Source organism: Centroberyx affinis, unplaced genomic scaffold (genome assembly GCF_046629955.1).
Source record: "Centroberyx affinis isolate AG114_WGS23_722 - 3 ecotype Tasmania unplaced genomic scaffold, CSIRO-AGI_Caff_v1 ptg000950l_1, whole genome shotgun sequence".
NCBI lineage: Eukaryota > Metazoa > Chordata > Actinopteri > Beryciformes > Berycidae > Centroberyx > Centroberyx affinis.
Window position 1 is genome coordinate 28,649 of NW_027279524.1, and position 18,232 is coordinate 46,880.

Genomic DNA, 18,232 nt, shown 5'->3' on the forward strand with positions numbered 1-18,232 from the left:
TTGTTTGAGTTGCACTGAATTCTACACTTAAAGTTACAATCTGTGACATTTTCAGACAAATAATGTCTGTTTTGCTACTATATATCACAGAGTAATCTAGTACAACAGAGATTCAACACTTGGCTCTGGACTTGGGTTTGGACAGAAATACAAGGACTCAAACCTTCAGGCCCGAGTCACGACTGAGGTCTGGCTGCTTTGAGGGACAGACTGGTTTTAATCAGTCGAGTCCAGCAGGCCGCGGGGCTGAGGTGGGGGCTCACTGCTTTGACTGACAGAGAGACCCCAGTCAGGGTGCTGGTGGCCAGAGAGATAGCAGCCCACCAGACTTATCTCCCCCTCCCACACCACCCCAACGTATCACCACCATCCCCCTCCCACCCCCCTCCAGGACCAACTAGAAACTCCATGGTAGGATGTGGAGGGGTGCTGGTCCTCTTAAGCGAGTAGTTCAGTGCTGTGGCTCTGAGCCAATTTGACTGGCTTGTGTCAGTTTTATGGAACATGACAAGACGTGTTGAAAATGTCACATCGTTTTCTAAGAGGGCACCCAGGCAGGTTCGTGGGGCCAAATATAGTCCTTATCAGCCAGCGCAGCATGAGTGTGCAGTTCACCAGCGTGAGTACGGAGCGTATCATCAGCACATGTGAAGTATAACTGAATGTGTCAGAGAATGACTGATGAAGCCACAAAACCACCAGCTCCAAGGAGACCATTGAGAAAAGGGAGAGTTTTTCTGGGTGACCTCAGCTCACCCACGCACAGCCTCCTCTCCGTCCTGGTTATCAAACCGGCTCAGCAGCATCACGGCCCACAAGACGGAAACTTGAGAAAACGATGGGGATGAGGAGGTGGTGCGTCTGATGAAGTGAAGAGAGGGAGAGGGAGACACTCGGAGAGGATGGACAGGAGAAAAGTAACCATGATCGTGTTGTTTCTGCTCTGTGCCATTGCAGGTGAGACTATCACATAATTCTTTGTCAAATGACAATTTTTGATGAGCTTGGTTTGATTAAGATTAGCAGTTTCATCTATAAAAATGTTCTCTGACTTGAACACTAGACTTAAAAAATCATTTCAAAGTATATTTTAAAAATATTTCAAAAACATATTTTGGAAAAATTAAAATTGAATATATAATTGAGTTTTCATCCTTTGGGTGATTATGGAAATTATTTGATACATCACACATAATTGGAGAAAATCAATGTAACCTCATACTTTTGGTACCAATATCAAGTTCACAAATCACTACTTTGTTTGAGTGACAGTGTTTCATAGGTGATGTCTTACAGTAGTTACATTAGGCATTTCACTCAACAAAAACATTAAAAAAAATAAAATTCCACCACATACATGTATCAAGCTGTACCCATACTGGCACAATATGGTATGTCTTTCAATTATGTTATGTTCACAGTTTATTTTGACTACAATAGACACCAAACTGCGACTTTCTAAGGGTTCTGGCAGGTTTACATGCTGCTTTCTGCATGCTGCTCTCCTATATAAAACAGCATCACATCTGCTTTGTATTCCAATGGAAAACCAAAGGTTGCTGATACTGAACCATACCCAAAGTACAGCCAGTATGGGTACTGATACTGTACCAAAACTACAGTAGGTTCAAGCACAAGTACAGAACGGTACTGCTGCAATGGAAAAACCCTTGAAGATACTGACTGATGGATGCTCTGTCTGTCCTCTCAGACATGCAGGCAGCGGGCCAGACTCTGGATGTGTGTGCCACCTGCCACACTAACGCCATATGTGACGACAAGACTGACGGCTCTGGGAAAGTGTGTAACTGCATGTACGGCTTCGTTGGAAATGGAAGAACCTTCTGCCAAGGTCAGGGTTTGTTTCCTGGACTGATGTTGGACTGTTTTTCAAATTAGAAAACAGTGGGATTTTTGTCATATAAACTCAAATAATGTCAAATATGTCTCTGCACCGAGACACTAATTGGTGATTGAAGTGATTCTGATTCTGATAAACTATTAAGAATGGAGGCTGTGTCATTATGTGAATAGCAGTTTCAATTAACATGTTGAATTGAATGTATTAAAAGGGAATTACTCCAGTACTACTCTAGACATCCTACATTTCAACGCATTCTCTTCTATGTCAAAGTGTAAACATAAGTGCTAATTCCTTCTTCCAGACAAAGATGAGTGTCAGATAGGAGCCAAAAGGATCTGTGGGCAGCACACCTCCTGCCACAACACCTATGGCAGCTACTACTGCACCTGCCTGTCTGGCTACAGCCCCTCCAACAACATGGCCACCTTCATCCCAAACGATGGAACCCACTGCCAGGGTAAGTTTAGTCTGCGGACTCTGAAACCTTCACTGGAGACACAACAGCAGAAACCTGGGTCCTGTACAAAGGCTGAGGGCAGAACAAATGGTCAGCTAAAAAGTGGCATATAAAGGCTATAAAAATGAAATATACAAAAGATTGGTATGTAAAAAGTTGCATAAATGAGTTCAGAAAGTAACACATAAGATACAAAAAGTGTGGGTTGAGATAAAAAGAATACACTGAAAGAGATACAAAGGATGAAAATATAAAATGAAAACATAAATGAATAAATTATTAACAAAATAATACAAAAGACATTACTACAAGGGATGCAAGGAAAGCATTGCACGACTCAAGAAACTGACCCAGCGTCAGTATCTTGAATGAATAAGAGTTGTGAATGAGTCTTGGACTGCTGATCATCTAACAAGACTAAAGACTAACATCCTGCTAAATAATCATCCATAATACTACATTTTAAAAAACATAATCTGGAAATTGTTTGACCATGTAGATGGAAAAAAGAAATTTTTAAACTTTTTTTGGCTCATCACAATTCAAAATACAGGACTGCTTTACTACAGTCTTTTCAAGCAGTTACCTTTTACAGCCTCAAACTATACAGTATGTTAAAGTAATGTAGAGTGGAGATGTTGTTTCAACAGGAGACACCATACTGACATTACATCTTTGGGCTTTATGTGAAATAAGTGTTACAAAGCGTTATCCTTATTTCACCTGATTTTATCCTTATTTCACACGCCCGCCCTGCTCTCATGTTGGTTGTGTAGACATTGATGAGTGCAGGGTCCCAGGGCTCTGTGGAGTGGGAGGTCACTGTAGGAACCTGGAGGGGAGTTTCGAATGCAGTTGCACGATGGGATACCGGGTTCAGGGAGTCGAGCCCTTTCACCCTCAGAGAGACAAGGCCTCCTGCGAAGGTAAAACAACCTTTTGATTTTACTTCTGTATAAACTTTATATAATCAGGTAGTCCCATTGAAATGAAAAATCATTCAGAAGTCCTGCTCTATATTGCTACAATCATATTTGGCTGGTAAACTAGTGAAAGCGTCTTATGAATTTTGTTATGTGGCCAGTAGGAAAAGATTAGAGCGTTGTGTTTTCCTCCTCCCTCTCCCTGTCAGTCGTTGAGTGCGGCCAGCCTCCCTCAGTGCGGGACGCGGTGCTGCTGTCGGCCACAGGGACCAGGTACGGCAGTGTGGCCATGTTTGACTGTGATGAAGGCTTCCTGTGGAGGAGAGGAGACAACGCCTCTGTGTGTGGAGCTGATGGAGCATGGGAAGGGCCAAACATGGTCTGTGAAGGTAACGTAACGTAACCAAAAAATCCTTTCTACCTCTCTCCTCAGCTTGTATTCCCTTTCCTACAATCTGTCATACATTATCTTGCCAGGGTCACAGGAACGTTGCTTTAATGTGGCTTTAACCTTTTTATTCCTTACTATTGACTGCTTGTAACATTGGTGATTTAGGAATTTAAGCTCATTCTATTGTTTGATTACAAGTCACTTTGAATATGAGTGTCAGCTAAATGTCTAAAAGTGTCCAAATCTTTTTTGCTTTCTTTCAAAGCGCTTTACAGCACGAGTGCTTACACTTTTAGTATATATGGTCCCAGGGGGAATAAAAACTTCTCACCCTGGCATTATTAGTGCCACGCGTGTGCCACAGGAGAACCAGGAGAGGTAAAGGTTCTCCCTTCGTCGTTCTCTCATCTCTTATGTGTGATTTAACCTTTTCTATTGTGAAGAATAGTATTAGTATTAGAATTAGTATTAGTATTGGTATTAGTATTAGTAGTATTAGTAGTAGTAGTAGTAGTAGTAGTGTTACTAGTAGTAGTGTTAGTGTTGATGTTATTATTAGTAGTGTAATAGTAGTAGTAGCATTGGTAATATAATAATATAATAATAAACGTATGAAGCACTTGAAGCACTATATTTACAAAGTGCGTCACAACCAATAAAAATAAAAACTGAAACTAGTAGTAGTATCAGTAATAGTAGTAGTTCTAGTAATAGTAGTACGAATAATACTAGTATCTTTGACAACTCATTTTTTGAAATTATACAATGAGCTTTCAACCAGTTTCAGGGGCCTGGGGGTCATGAAACCCACTCACATAAATAATAATAATAATACATGACATTTATATAGCGCTTTTCTCGGTGCTCAAAGACGCTTTACAAACACAGGATAAAACAAATTTAATAGAGATATATATAAAAGATAGAAATAGATGAGAAAAGGACGTATACATAGGGAGGAACGGGGGAGGGGGGAGGGGAAGAAGATTAGGGGTCAAAAGCAAGAGTGAATAGGTGGGTTTTGAGGGCTTTTTTGAAAGATGACAGAGTGTTGGCCTTTCGGATGTGGCTGGGGAGGGCGTTCCAGAGGGAGGGGGCGGCTGCAGCGAAGGCCCTGTCGCCCCAGGTCCGGTGCTTTGTCCTGATGGTTTGGAGTAGGTTAGCGTCTGCGGACCTGAGGTGACGGGTAGGGGTGTGGTGGTGGAGGAGGTCAGAGAGGTAGGGGGGGGCCAGGTTGTTGATGGCTTTGAAGGTGGTGAGTAATATTTTGAAGTGAATCCTGTATTTGATCGGGAGCCAGTGAAGGTCATGGAGGACAGGGGTGATGTGATCCATGCGGCGGGTGGAGGTGAGCAAGCAGGCAGCAGAGTTTTGGACATATTGGAGTTTATTGAGGACATTGTTTGATGAGCCATATAGGATGCTGTTGCAGTAGTCGAGCCTGGATGTTATGAATGCATGTATGAGTGTTTCAGCGGCGGAGAAGGATAGAGAGGGTCGGAGACGGGCAATGTTCCTAAGGTGGAAAAAAGCTGTTTTTGTGATTTGGTTTACATGAGGGAGGAATGAGAGGGTGGGGTCAAGGATGATTCCAAGGTTGCGGACGTGAGTGGAGGGGGTGACAATGGAGCCATCGATGTTGAGTGAGAAATCCTGGGTGGAGCGGGTGAGGGAGTTTGGGCCGATGATGAGGACTTCAGACTTGTTGCAGTTGAGTTTCAGGAAGTTCTTTTGCATTCATGTTTTGATGTCAGTGAGGCAGGTGGTGAGGGTGGAATGGGTGGCTACGGAAATGGTCTTGGTGGAGAGGTAGAGCTGGGTGTCGTCTGCATAGCAATGAAACTGGAGGCCATGATGGCGGAGGATCTGTCCAAGTGGTAGGATGTAGAGGATGAAGAGCAGGGGACCAAGTACTGAGCCCTGGGGGACACCATGAGTGACTGGGGCAGTGGTGGATTTACAATTGTTGATGGAGATGAATTGATGTCTGTCGGAGAGATAAGATTTAAGCCAGGAGAGGGCAGTGCCGGTTATGCCAAGGGAGAACTGGAGGCGAGTGATGAGGATGGAGTGGTTGATGGTGTCGAAGGCAGCGCTGAGGTCAAGGAGGATGAGGATGGAGAGGGAACCAGAGTCGGCAGAGAGGAGAATGTCGTTGGTGACCTTTAATAGAGCAGTTTCGGTGCTGTGTCTTGAGCGGAAACCGGATTGAAATGGTTCATAGAGGTTATTGGAGTCCAGGTGAGATTTTAATTGGGAGGCAACAGCTCGCTCTAAGATTTTTGAGAGGAAGGGGAGGTTGGAGATGGGCCGGTAGTTGTCGAAGCTGTCAGGGTTGAGTCCTGTTTTTTTTAATAAGGGGGTGACAGCAGCGAGTTTGAGGACGGGGGGGACGAGACCAGTGGACAAAGAGGAGTTTATAACTTTAGTGATCAAAGGAGAGAGTGAGGGGAGACAGGTCTTGACTAAATAACCATGAAAACTTCCAGTTCCAGTAAAAAACCAAAACACCACACTTGGAGCTGCATGAATACAGTTTCATGCTGTCTGTCCCTGCTTTGGCCCGTAGAGGTTGACTGTGGCTCCCCCACTGCCCTCCCTCACTCACATATGCTGTGGAGTAAGACCTCAAGGATGGGCTCTGAGGTGCTTTATCAGTGTAACTCTGGATATCACAATGTTGGCCAGGGCAACGTCTCCATCTGTGCTCCCAGTGGACAGTGGGAGGAGGCGGCTGTGCTCTGCCAAGGTACAGTCATGGTTTCATCAAACTATCTGTATCTCACCTCAAAATGTCACCTGAAAATGCAACTGACCTGTTTGGTTTTAAAAGTTTGTTCAATTTGAATAAGATGGCAATGAATAGATCTGTGATTATATGTGATTACATTGTTGTGGTGCATGTTATTCCTTGTAGAGATCTTGTGTGGGAGTCCTCCTCTAATCAGATCCACTGAGCAGGTGTGGAACGGTAGCTCCACCCCTGGCAGTACTGCGGTCTATTCCTGTAAAGAGGGGTTTTATAACAAAGGAGGAAATAATTTAGCGCTCTGTAATGAAAACGGTCATTGGACACACCCAACCCTCTCATGCCAAGGTAATTCCAACAATGAGTGAAACCCTTGAAATGGTTTTGTCTCTAAATACTGAAAGGGTATAGTGTGTCATTTTAACATGTTAAATTCTGTAGCTGGTTTGAAGCTGATTTTCCCAGTATTCTCAGTATTTGAAAAACATAGATGATGTAGGAAACAGTCTTGAAATAACCAACAATTCAATGTTGTAATTTGATGTCAGAAACCCTTATATCCTTATCTCATTTTTAAACCATGCTTTTAATTTATGTATCTGAAATGCATTAGAACATTTTGATATTAATTGAAATCCTATATAATTCCACTTGTATGTCATTTCCTACCCCAGAGATATTATGCGGGGATCCCCCTGTACTGCCCCACACTGGGCAAGTGTGGAACGGCAGCTCCACCCCTGGAACCACAGTGTTCTACTACTGTAAAATAGGATTTTATGAGGAAGCAAATAATATCTCGTTGTGTACAATTAATGGCTACTGGACGAAACCAAACATCTCATGCAAAGGTAACAACTAACTCTGATATGTTGATATGGTGCTGTTTTCTACTTTTGTCTCTGGTTTATTTGAACTGCAGGAAGAATAGCTGCTGCTGGGAGAGCCAAATATTCATAAAATGTTGTCATTAAATTTGACAATATAATTTCCATCTCCCTGTAGAAGTTGACTGCGGCGTTCCCCCGGCCTTCCCTCATTCAGTCATGCTGTGGGAGAAAAGCTCCACCATGGGCTCTCAGGTTGTTTATCAGTGTAAATCTGGATATCACAATGTTGGAGAGGGAAATGTGTCAGTTTGTACTGCCAGTGGAGAGTGGGATGTGGCCTCTGTCCTCTGTCAAGGTGATAATGACCTTCATCCAGCCATCATAATATAGGGTTAGGAAGGACACTTTCAAAACCTAATCCACCACAGATTACTGGGGTGTTACTGTCATCCTCCATAGCCATTATTGTTTAAAAAAGTGGGAAATCTTACAATCTAAGTGCCTAATTTCCCTTCACATTGGTGTCACAGTAATCTATTAAATAATCACTGAATTCTTTAAAATTGTCTGTAATCTGATTGCTGTGTTTTGGTCAGTAACTAACAGAATGTAGTGTACACTGTAGTGTACACCGTAGTGCACTGTAGCCTTTATAGCCAAAGTATCTGACTACCAATGATCTAAAATGACTTGTCACCGTTTTTGTTGTAGAAATTAAATGTGGGGAGCCTGTTTTCAAACCACATACTAAAGTGCTATGGGACGGCTCATCACACATCGGTAGTGTGGTGTTTTACCAGTGTGATGAAGGACATCACACCCGGAGCCTGAGAAACTACTCAGTGTGTGGAGAGAACGGACTGTGGGAGGATATTGACCTATGGTGTGAAGGTGCAGCTTTTGATCACCACTAAATGGACAAACTGTAGTTACACTTTATTTTTTTGTACATTTTCAGCAATTTCCTCAAATGAATTCAAAATATCTGTATATATCAGATACTGAGTCTTTCTAAATGTCTCACAGTTGTGGCATGAAGAAGCAGTAGAGCCCCCCACTATATTTTGTTCCCAACATCTATACATTTATTAACATATAAAACATTAATAAGTATATACAAGTTTGAGCTCTTCACTGGTGTAATCATGACATCTTTTTCTTTGCATATCCCTCTGCGACACACATATATGTACACATGTCACCAGAGGGGTCAGAGGTGGCTAGAAGTGGCATCCTGGGGAGCAAAGTATAGTGAGCAAGAGCTATTTCTTCATATAGTGATAGATCCTGTTCACCACCTATCATTGAGGACTGGGATGTGCACATGTCTGTCAATGATACATAACCTGAGCTAATTGATTTCTATGTGCAGAAATAAGCTGTGGCCCTCCACAAACCCTCCCCCATACTAACCTCCTGTGGGGGCGCACCAGTAGACCAGGCAGTGTGGTGCTGTATGTGTGTATGGATGGATTTTACCAGGAGAAAGGGAATGGTAACTCAACATGTTCAATATCAGGAGAGTGGGGGAAAGTATCTATAAAATGCAAAGGTAGAGTAACAATCTCTATACATGGACCTGAAATTATTCAACTTTGGGACCCGCATACGAGATTATTGATGTACATTAAAATGTGTTTTTGTTGATACTTTGATCTCCCAAGTGACTGATGGATGCTCAGTATTGCCTCTGTATTGTTGCAGTGGCACTGAATGAATGTTGAAGAAATACTGAATGCTGCTGTTTATTTTGATAGACATGTTGTGATTTTAATTTAATCAGCAATGGTTTTTACAGTTTCATAACAACTGTTACATTGGAGGGGATTGGGAACCAAACCATAATAGACATGGATATGTAGAGTATATAATATATATAGTCATCCTTACAAAGCCTCACAATTTAATGCTTATAGAGTTTTATTATTCCCTGAAGCGTTTTTGCTTGTTGTTATTTCTTTCTTTTTTTTGGTGTTCCATTTGGGGTTAAAAACAAAGGACATCACTTGAATATTTTAGCACATGGGATGGATGTTCATTTCAGTCAATCAATCAATCAATCAGTCCCACTGTTTTCCCAGCTAAATGTGGCCCAGTCCCACTCCTGGCCAACTCGGAGGTGGTGTGGAATGACAGAAGTGTTGTGATCCATCGCTGTGTGGACGGATTTCACAGCTGGAGGGGGAGCAACGCCTCTGTGTGTGGCAACACTGGGATGTGGCACAGAGCCACACTGACATGCATAGGTGAGTAAGAACATGGCATGTTGGAGAAAAAAACATTAATAATACCATAGTGTGTTTTTTTCTACGTAGTCTAGGTATTGTTAAGGGAATGGGTAAGTAGTTGGAGCAGAATATTGCACAATAATCAAACGTGAAAACAAGAGTAGTTCCTGCTGATCAATAATCAGTGGCTTCTATTTAAAAAAAAAAAAAATCAAAACAGAAACAAAACACATGAGGGACTTGCAGCGTCGCGCCCATTCAATTGTTGCATGTGCCTCCTCAAACATTTCTCAGATGTAAAATAAACAGGGTTCCTTGTTGCTTTTCTTTTGTTATATTTAATCACAAAGATTGTAATATTGTGTGATACATCACACCTCAGTCATCCAGCTCCTGCTTCTTCAAGTTTCAGAAATGAGATGACGCCACCAGAGATAGCTGTATTTGAAAATGTAACTATTGTCCAGCTGGTAGTAACTGTGTTGATAGCTCTGTATTGTATTGATTTGCATTGTGGACATACTGTATTTGCTTGAATTTGTGCTCCTGCCTGTGTATCTCCCAGGTAGCCCTCCATCTCAGTGCCCATCAGCCGCTTACAATAGATTTTGTAAAGACAAATGAAAGGTATAGCATCAGGTTTGACATCACTCTCTTTTTATTCCCACATCTCTTACAGAAATCAAGCCAGCTATTAATGACTTGATTGTTTTTAATGAAAAATGTCTGCAATGGAAAGCAGAAAAGTATGAAGAGGATACAGAAGTTTACAAGGTAAGACAGAACTTCATCTGGCTTAACCCACTGTAGTTGTTACTTCTCATCTTTGTGCAGTGTTCATCTACTCGATCCATTATGTATTATTTGTTTAACAGCAACCACACAATATACTTTCTAAAGCTTATATTCAATACTTTGTTAAGCTTATATTTCGATATTCTTAAGCCACAAAACAAGAGCAATGAAGAGAAAGTGAATATTTAAGTGATTCCTGATACCAGAATACCGTTTTTTTTTTTCAACCATCACATAACCACGGAAGGTTTTGCTGAACATATTTCTTTCAACACTCGCACTTAACCTTAATACAGATACACACATTCACACTGGGAGCTGCCCAGGATAAACACAGTCCCCTACTGTAGGCCACAACTGGGGGGGAATTAAGTTCCTTAACTAAAGCGGAGGGAAAAGAGTTCCTCATTCCTCATTGTGCAGAACCTCCCTAGGTGATGTACATTGGATCCAGAGAGTACCAGAGGGCATTTCATGATAAAAGGAGGCGGTTTCTCAGCTCCAGAGCCGACCGCCTGCAGCTCTGTCTCAACCTGCTGCCTGTCACCAACTACAGCATCTCCATCACTGCAGTGTCTGCCAGGTTCACAGCTACAGTCACCACCAACACCAGCTTACAAGGTATCACTGCACAGGCAGCCCCGCTTACACTCTGATGATCAAAGTTGGAGAGTAACAGGATTACATGTAATAGGATTATAGTAATCTGATTGCAAAAAGACAGTAACTGCAAACAAAAACCATAGTAATTGGATTATCAGATATTCACAGAGAGGGAGTAGGTGATTACTTTTTACATCTTTTTAGATGTGGGATTGTAAAAAAAAAAAAAAAAAATGTAAACAACTTGAAACAAAATGATGGTTGATATTGGTATGGTATTGGTACTATTCATGTTACAGTCTGTAAACTGGAATAAATTGAAATTTGAATTGAATTTTCTTGGTAAAGTAATCCAAAAATTAGTAATAACAGTGGATTATGGTGCAAATTACAATTGCCAGTAGGTAATTTGTTATTACATTATTATTACGTTATTACATTTTGAAAGTAATGTTGCCATATGAGTGATAATGAGTAGAAACTGATAGATTTCAATCTAAGGCATCATCTGAGGTATCATTTTTTTTTTATTAAAAAAAAACCACACACCTGCTCTGACAAAATAATTTCTTGCATGAATGTAAAACTCGCTGTTATTGGGTAACTTGAGACATTGAGCATTGAGATATTTAGTTGATATATATAAACAGAGGTCTACTATTGTGGAATGAAACCCTTTAAATGTCTAAAACCGGTATCATGTGAAAACAAACAACAACCAACATACTGTATATTGATGTTGTTCTTTTTTACAGTACCTGAAGCACCAGTTGTCCACTACAGAGAATTTGAGACTCCATTGCCTACACTGAGGCTACGCAGATCAGTCAACACTCTGGACCCAATAAGGTAACAACCAAGATGGAGAGGGGCAAGACTTCTGACTTGACTGGAAAACGTTAGGAGGCGATATGAACTGGTGTACTCAGTCTACATGATATTATATTAAATATTCCTGATTGGTGGCGGGTCTACAGGCTGATGTGGGCTGTGATCAGTTCAACTCAGACCAAGACAGGACGATTATAAACATGCATAGAGCACACAGAGAAAATCAATTCATGAGATAACGTATGGCCTCTGGATAGTCACAGACATTCAACTACAAACAGAACTACAAATGTTCCCAAGGCTTATAATGTTAAAATGCTACACATCACACCTTTAAAATAAAAGCCTTCAAATACTGAAACATTTTTTCCTTGTTTTGGCAGTTTGTACCAAGTGTTTGTGCTGCCGGTCGAGGGGATCATGATATTTGACTGTACCTCTCCTGGGAGCGCAGACTTCTCCAGCAGAAGGACGTCCCAAGGAGAGTACATCACCGCCCAGATCCATGTCACACATGTGGGGACAGAGATGAACTTCACTGTCGGGGATGGACTCTACTATGGAGGCTTCTTGAACGCAGCACTGGAGAATGGCAGGAACTACTACATCATCCTGCGAGCTGTCAGTCAGTGGAGAGGGGTGGGTGCAGCTGTTGTACAGTGCAGTACGAAAAAAGGTCTCACTCTGAGAGATTCAGTCACTGTGTCATCAAATCTGAGAGAAACTGTATCACTCAAGACTTTACAGTTTATTGATTTGCACAAAGTAAAAACCTGCATGGTTTATAAAAACATCTAAAAAAACCAAAACAAAAACAAAACAAAACATTTTAATGTAATTATATTAATAGGACAGATACAGAGCTTGTTTTACTTATACCATGATTAGTGAAATGACCTGACTGTTTTCTCTTAACTCTTTCCTAGGCTTTTAAAAGTTCCTGTGTTCTGTGGGCAAACGTAAGAGGTAAACAATGTTGATATGGTTACTCTCAAAATATAATCCAATACAAATGACCGATTATCTGTTTATAATTGTAATCACTAATTTAACTCACCATAATACTCAAATGTAGTAATGTAATCTTCAGGTTGCTTTGCCTAAAATCTATAGAATCTGCAGTTAAACAATTTATGTTGTTTGTGTTCAGACTGAATTTTAGTAATGTTATCACCTACAACCAGTATTAACTATTATTTTTAAGATGTTAAAAATAATGTGATGGTGTGGTCAGTTGCTGTTTGTTTTGGAAATGCCTTTTTTATTCAGTTACAACCTTATGAAAGTGTGACACAAAATGGCATAAAGTATTTCAATTTGTTACAAATCTCAATGCGTAACAAACACACCAAGTGTTTTGTCACACACACACACACACACGCAGTTTTTGGAAGCTGATGCTGGTCTCCCTGCTGCAGGTACCTCCTATGTCATGAGGGTGTCATCGCTGTCAGCTGGTGCCTCAATAGGACTGGTTGCCTTGGTCATTTTGGGCGGATACTGTTGCACCTGGTAAGGAGCAAATACACACTCTGTTTATCTTCCTTTTCATGCTACTTTAATATCTTCACGATCTAAAGGCATAGTTTATGTTATAGTAAAAAGATTTAGTATTTAGAAGAAAATTAAATATTTTTATGATCACAAAATAAAACAGAACTTTGGTTTTGTTGACAGTGGAGGATGTTTGCCTTGTGGTGAACACTGACTAATATTCATACAGTTGTTTACACAGTTTTTATTTATAACACCTCCATCATTACAAAAGTGGAAAATGTAATCTATTACACCTGATGGCTTATTGGATTTCTCTGAAATAGATTTGAAGTGTGTAATATAAATGACTATTTTTTGCACAACTTTAAATAATTGATAATACTTATATAATAACAGTCTGCAAACTGAATATACATTTTTCATTTAATTGCATATTCTGTGGATTTTTACAACAAAATAATCCAACATAAAGCGAAACTAATCACATTTCATTACTGAACTTGAGTATTCCAATGGATTAGGTTACTGATTACAATTTTAGCAGGTCACCAATAAGTCCTCTCTTCCTAACCACAGATACATACATGCATGCATACATGTTTTTCACAAGTATGCAATGTGCAATGTTATGTCCTGATTACCTTTTTTTCTTCTTCCTCCAGGTTTTTCAAGAAGACATGACACGCCTTCCATCGCTTTGTACTGATGCTCTGTAATTTCATCTGTCAGTATGAGTCTGAATTCAATGTCCGACATGTCATTTTGTACATTTTGTAAAAAAAAAAACTAAAAAAAAAACCTTTATGTTTTTGCTTTTTTTCTATTATCACTGACTGTTTATTGGCTGCTTATTGGATGTGAATGCTTATTAGTTTTTGTACAATTGTAGATAATTAATTTAATAAATAGGCTACATACAATTTGTGGCATTTATGATCACCTGTGTGTAATATTTTATTTTTTATTATAATGTTCTGTGCATATTGTGCCTATGCTGTACTATTATAAGTTGTAAAGTTGCAATATAATTTACTAATAACACCGTGAAAATAAATTATTTGCTGCTCTTGAAATTTAAACAATTTGTCAAATTAAATATGTACATTCTCATTATGATCAACGCCAACAAATTAACTTATTTCATAATCATTTTTGGATTATTTTTGGTAAACTGAGATACTCAGATCATAAGGGACAAGCGTGACCAGCAAATAAAGTAAAAATTGATTGTGTTTATCTAATTGGGATTATTTACGTTGACGTTTTTGATTATTAAAGTATACTTTATTCTTTGGGGATTGTGTTAAAAACAATACGTTTGCACCGGTTTGCACTGGGCCTTTAAATGGCCTTTCGCTTCCGGAGCAGCTCCGTCCATTTCTCCAGACAGACGGAGGCAAATCTCGACGAGAGAAACCAGCCTAAACAGGTTCGTTTACAAGAGGACAGCAGGTAAACCGACTTTTTTAATTGCCAAACCGATAGAAAATATTGCATTATAGGTTGGTGTTATCAATTAGCCCGAGTCGTGAACATAACAGTCGAGCAGTGACGTTAGGCCAAACCGGAGACGGTTTATGTTCTGGTTGTTGACAAAAAGCCTGGGAGAGTCACGTTTTTCTAAAATCACTATATTTTTTTATCTTGTAGTAAACAAATAAGTTGAAACTGGTCTATCTGGCTTATGCAAAAATAAGTAGCTCATATAATTGTGCTGGTGGTGCTAATGTTGATGTTGTACCTATACGTTCCGTTCACTTGAATGGAGAGAACGACACGCCAATCTTCATTTAAAAATCTGGCAATGTAATATTGCCTTGCTTATCTGCAAACGGTACATACCTCGAAGAACATAATTTAAGACGTTTTGCGATTTATGAGGAGCACCTATTTAATTCGGCATACATGTAACCCACCAAGCGGCATTTATCAAGTAAAATTTCAACTTTTATTATAGTATTGGTATTATAGTATTGGTATAGCAACGCTGCTCGCTACCACCCACTACTGTGTATTATGGGTGGTGGAAGAATTTACGAATGACAGGCGAATCAGTTATAAAAGTTGATACTGTAATGAAAGAATTGCTGCTTGCTTTATTGAATGTATGCATGAATTCAGAAGCGGCTCAGAAAACGTATTTAATTATATTTTATGAGGTAGGCCTATGTACTACTGCTGATAAGCAACGTCACATTAAATTGACAGGTTTCTGAATGGAGTTTGGCGTAATGCCTTCTCCATGCAAGAGAACAGGACGCATGGGGTTGATGATGATGATGACAACGATGATGATGGTGGCGACGGAGGTGATGATGATTATGATTTGAGGGAGGTGGTAATGACAGAACTGAGTCTTTCTGAAGCTGTATATCTCATATTGTAAGAGATCATTAGTTTCCATGTCTATGAGACAGATCTTAACATCAGACTTAAAAACTGAAACATTGCCTTCTCATGAGCCACAGTCATGTTTTATATGCAAAATCTTTATAAGCAGGTAAGCAGTGAGTTAGCTCAGCATCAATTTGCCTGCTGTAGTCTACTATTGAAAAATAGTAACTTTTAAAAGCATCCAATTCATACAGCTTACAATGTTTGTTAGTTCAGGAGAGATGATACAGTCTCTGTATTTGTACTGAACAGGTGCACCGCTGCTACTGGCCCTAGTCCACCATGGCCCAGAACCAGGTGATCCTGCAGTTCCGCTTCGCCACGTTCGGGGACTCCATGCTGCAGAAGATGAACCTCCTGCGTCACCAGCGGCGCTTCTGCGACGTCACTGTGCGCATCAACCAGCTGGAGGTCCCCGGCCACAAGGTGGTGTTTGCTGCCGGATCCTCTTTCTTGAGGGACCAGTTTATCCTTCAGCAGGACTCCGGGGAGGTCCAGATCTCCATGATCCAGGAGGCAGAGGTGGGCCGGCAGCTGCTGCTGTCCTGCTACACGGGCCAGCTGGAGTTCCCCGAGCTGGAGCTGGTCCACTACCTGACCGTGGCCAGCTTCCTGCAGATGGGCCACATCGTGGAGCAGTGCACTCAGGCCCTCAGCAAGTTCATCAAGCCTCAGCCTCCACGCCCGCTGGAGGTGGAGGCGGACATGAGGAGGGAGAGGAGGGAGGAGGGCTTATCGTCTCAGGCCCAGAGAGAGCAGGAGCGCTCTGTCCATCAGGAGGAGGGGCTGGTGGAGCAGGTGGAGGACGATAATGATGATGATGAAGAGGAGGAGGACGACGACGATGATGATGACGATGTGATTATACAGCCCAAGAGCCCTCTGCAGACCCTGGGCAGACGAGCTCGGCAGGGTGCGGTGGAGAGTGACATCACCATAGTGAAGGTGGAGTCCGTGTCTGACGGAGCAGAAAACTCCATCGCTGGTCACTTCCCCTCCAGCCCCCCCGCTGCGCTGCACTCTCCTGAGCCCCAGCACTCGCTCATCAATTCCACCGTGGACAGCCGTGGCGGGGAGCTGGCGGCGCCGGCTCTGCCGGGTTACCCTCTCAGCCCGCCGCCCCCGTCCCCCCCGGCCGAGAAGCACGTCACCCAGGGCAGCGGGCACCAGAGGAACTACGACAAGCCTTTGCAGTGGTACCACCAGTGTCCCAAGTGCGCCCGGGTCTTCCGCCAGCTGGAGAACTACGCCAACCACCTGAAAATGCACAAGCTGTTCATGTGCCTACTGTGCGGCAAGACCTTCACACAGAAGGGCAACCTGCACCGGCACATGCGCGTCCACGCCGGCATCAAGCCCTTCCAGTGTAAAATCTGCGGTAAGACCTTCACCCAGAAGTGCTCGTTGCTGGACCACCTAAACCTACACAGCGGGGACAAGCCGCACCGCTGTAACTACTGTGACATGGTGTTTGCTCACAAGCCCGTCCTCCGCAAGCACCTCAAACAGATCCACGGGAAGAACAGCTTCGACAACGCCAACGAGCGCAGCCTGCACGACGGAGGGCTCGACTTTGACTTCGGACGAATATGAGACCTGTGGACCTTTTTTTAGATCGGTTATATGTATCAGTCACTGCAGTAGGCCAAAATATTATGACGTACTTTTCAACCAGGGGAGACATTGTTCAAATGAATTGTTGTAAACTTAATTGAATTCATTCTCCAAAAAATTGAGGTGGTTTATATCAATGGCACATCTGTATGTGAGGAGAAGACAACAATTGGAGCGGCAGAAAAGGAGACAAGCAGGTGACTGTAGTGAACATGACTGTTTTCCAGAAAAGTGTAAGAATGTCAGCCTTATCCTGAGTGGTTCAACTGGAGGACAAAAAGGGAACGTGAAAGAAGGGAGTTTTCCCGGTTGAGGTTTCACCGTAGCTTCATTATCGTGGACCATTTTTGGTTGAATCGTTTTGTATAGACTAATAATTTTAGCTGCAATATTGGATGCCTTCATATCATACTTGAAAGTTCAGCACTGAAACACAAAAGAATAATCACTGTATATTCTTAGTTTTATTGATGAGTTAACATAATCTGTTCTTGTATACTTTGTCCAATGAAAAAATGAAAAACCATCCATTTGTATATTATGGATACAGTCTACTGTAGGCCTTTCTAGGATTACCTTTTGTGAATATGAATGACGTGGATTTTTCAAAGAAAAGAAACTTGAAAGAGGGTGCGTGGACTCAGATTTTAATGAAGGCAAGCTACACCAAGTTCTCCTTAGTGAAAATGGAATGCCAAAGTATCTATATGAGCTGAAATAGATCTTTTTTTTATAGACTCAATACTATATGGCCGAGGTACTATTGGACCAAAGTGACATTGTGTCTGTCCTGTGTTCAGTCAATGCGTGTTATGAATAAAAGGTTGACTCTAAACTAATGTTGGTTTCATGGTGTTCTTATCTTTACACGCGTCTCTTCACCATTCATGCACTTTACAATTTAGTATGTTGTAAATACAGTATGTAAAAAATATTAAGAGCACCTTTCTTATATTGAGTTGTACCTCCTCTTTTACAATCCATGTCTCAAGGCTTACAAATTCCAACCTGTCTCTTCCTCTGCATCTCCCCTTCATGACTGGCATAGATTTAATG

At 41.4% G+C, this 18,232-nt stretch overlaps 2 protein-coding genes across 4 annotated transcripts; both read left to right on the forward strand.

The window, feature by feature from the left end:
• Positions 1 to 676: 676 nt before the first annotated feature.
• susd1 (sushi domain containing 1) lies at positions 677 to 14,168 on the forward strand. Of its 2 annotated transcripts, XM_071522078.1 has the most exons (18): positions 677 to 957; positions 1,712 to 1,852; positions 2,166 to 2,321; positions 3,098 to 3,247; positions 3,454 to 3,633; positions 6,205 to 6,384; positions 7,059 to 7,235; positions 7,390 to 7,569; positions 7,926 to 8,105; positions 8,587 to 8,766; positions 9,296 to 9,460; positions 10,122 to 10,216; positions 10,672 to 10,858; positions 11,596 to 11,689; positions 12,055 to 12,310; positions 12,598 to 12,637; positions 13,090 to 13,183; positions 13,831 to 14,168. In XM_071522078.1, exons 1-18 carry the CDS (start codon positions 903 to 905, stop codon positions 13,847 to 13,849), a joined length of 2,529 nt encoding a protein of 842 aa, XP_071378179.1. In that variant the 5' UTR covers positions 677 to 902; the 3' UTR covers positions 13,850 to 14,168. The 2 variants fall into 2 exon arrangements, with proteins under 2 accessions (XP_071378179.1, XP_071378180.1); XM_071522079.1 differs by lacking the exons at positions 6,205 to 6,384; positions 7,059 to 7,235; positions 7,390 to 7,569; positions 7,926 to 8,105; positions 8,587 to 8,766.
• Positions 14,169 to 14,556: 388 nt separating this feature from the next.
• zbtb26 (zinc finger and BTB domain containing 26) lies at positions 14,557 to 17,993 on the forward strand. Of its 2 annotated transcripts, none has more exons than XM_071522086.1 (2): positions 14,557 to 14,620; positions 15,815 to 17,993. In XM_071522086.1, exon 2 carries the CDS (start codon positions 15,845 to 15,847, stop codon positions 17,153 to 17,155), a length of 1,311 nt encoding a protein of 436 aa, XP_071378187.1. In that variant the 5' UTR covers positions 14,557 to 14,620; positions 15,815 to 15,844; the 3' UTR covers positions 17,156 to 17,993. The 2 variants fall into 2 exon arrangements, with proteins under 2 accessions (XP_071378187.1, XP_071378188.1); XM_071522087.1 differs by lacking the exon at positions 14,557 to 14,620 and adding an exon at positions 15,315 to 15,477.
• Positions 17,994 to 18,232: the final 239 nt, after the last annotated feature.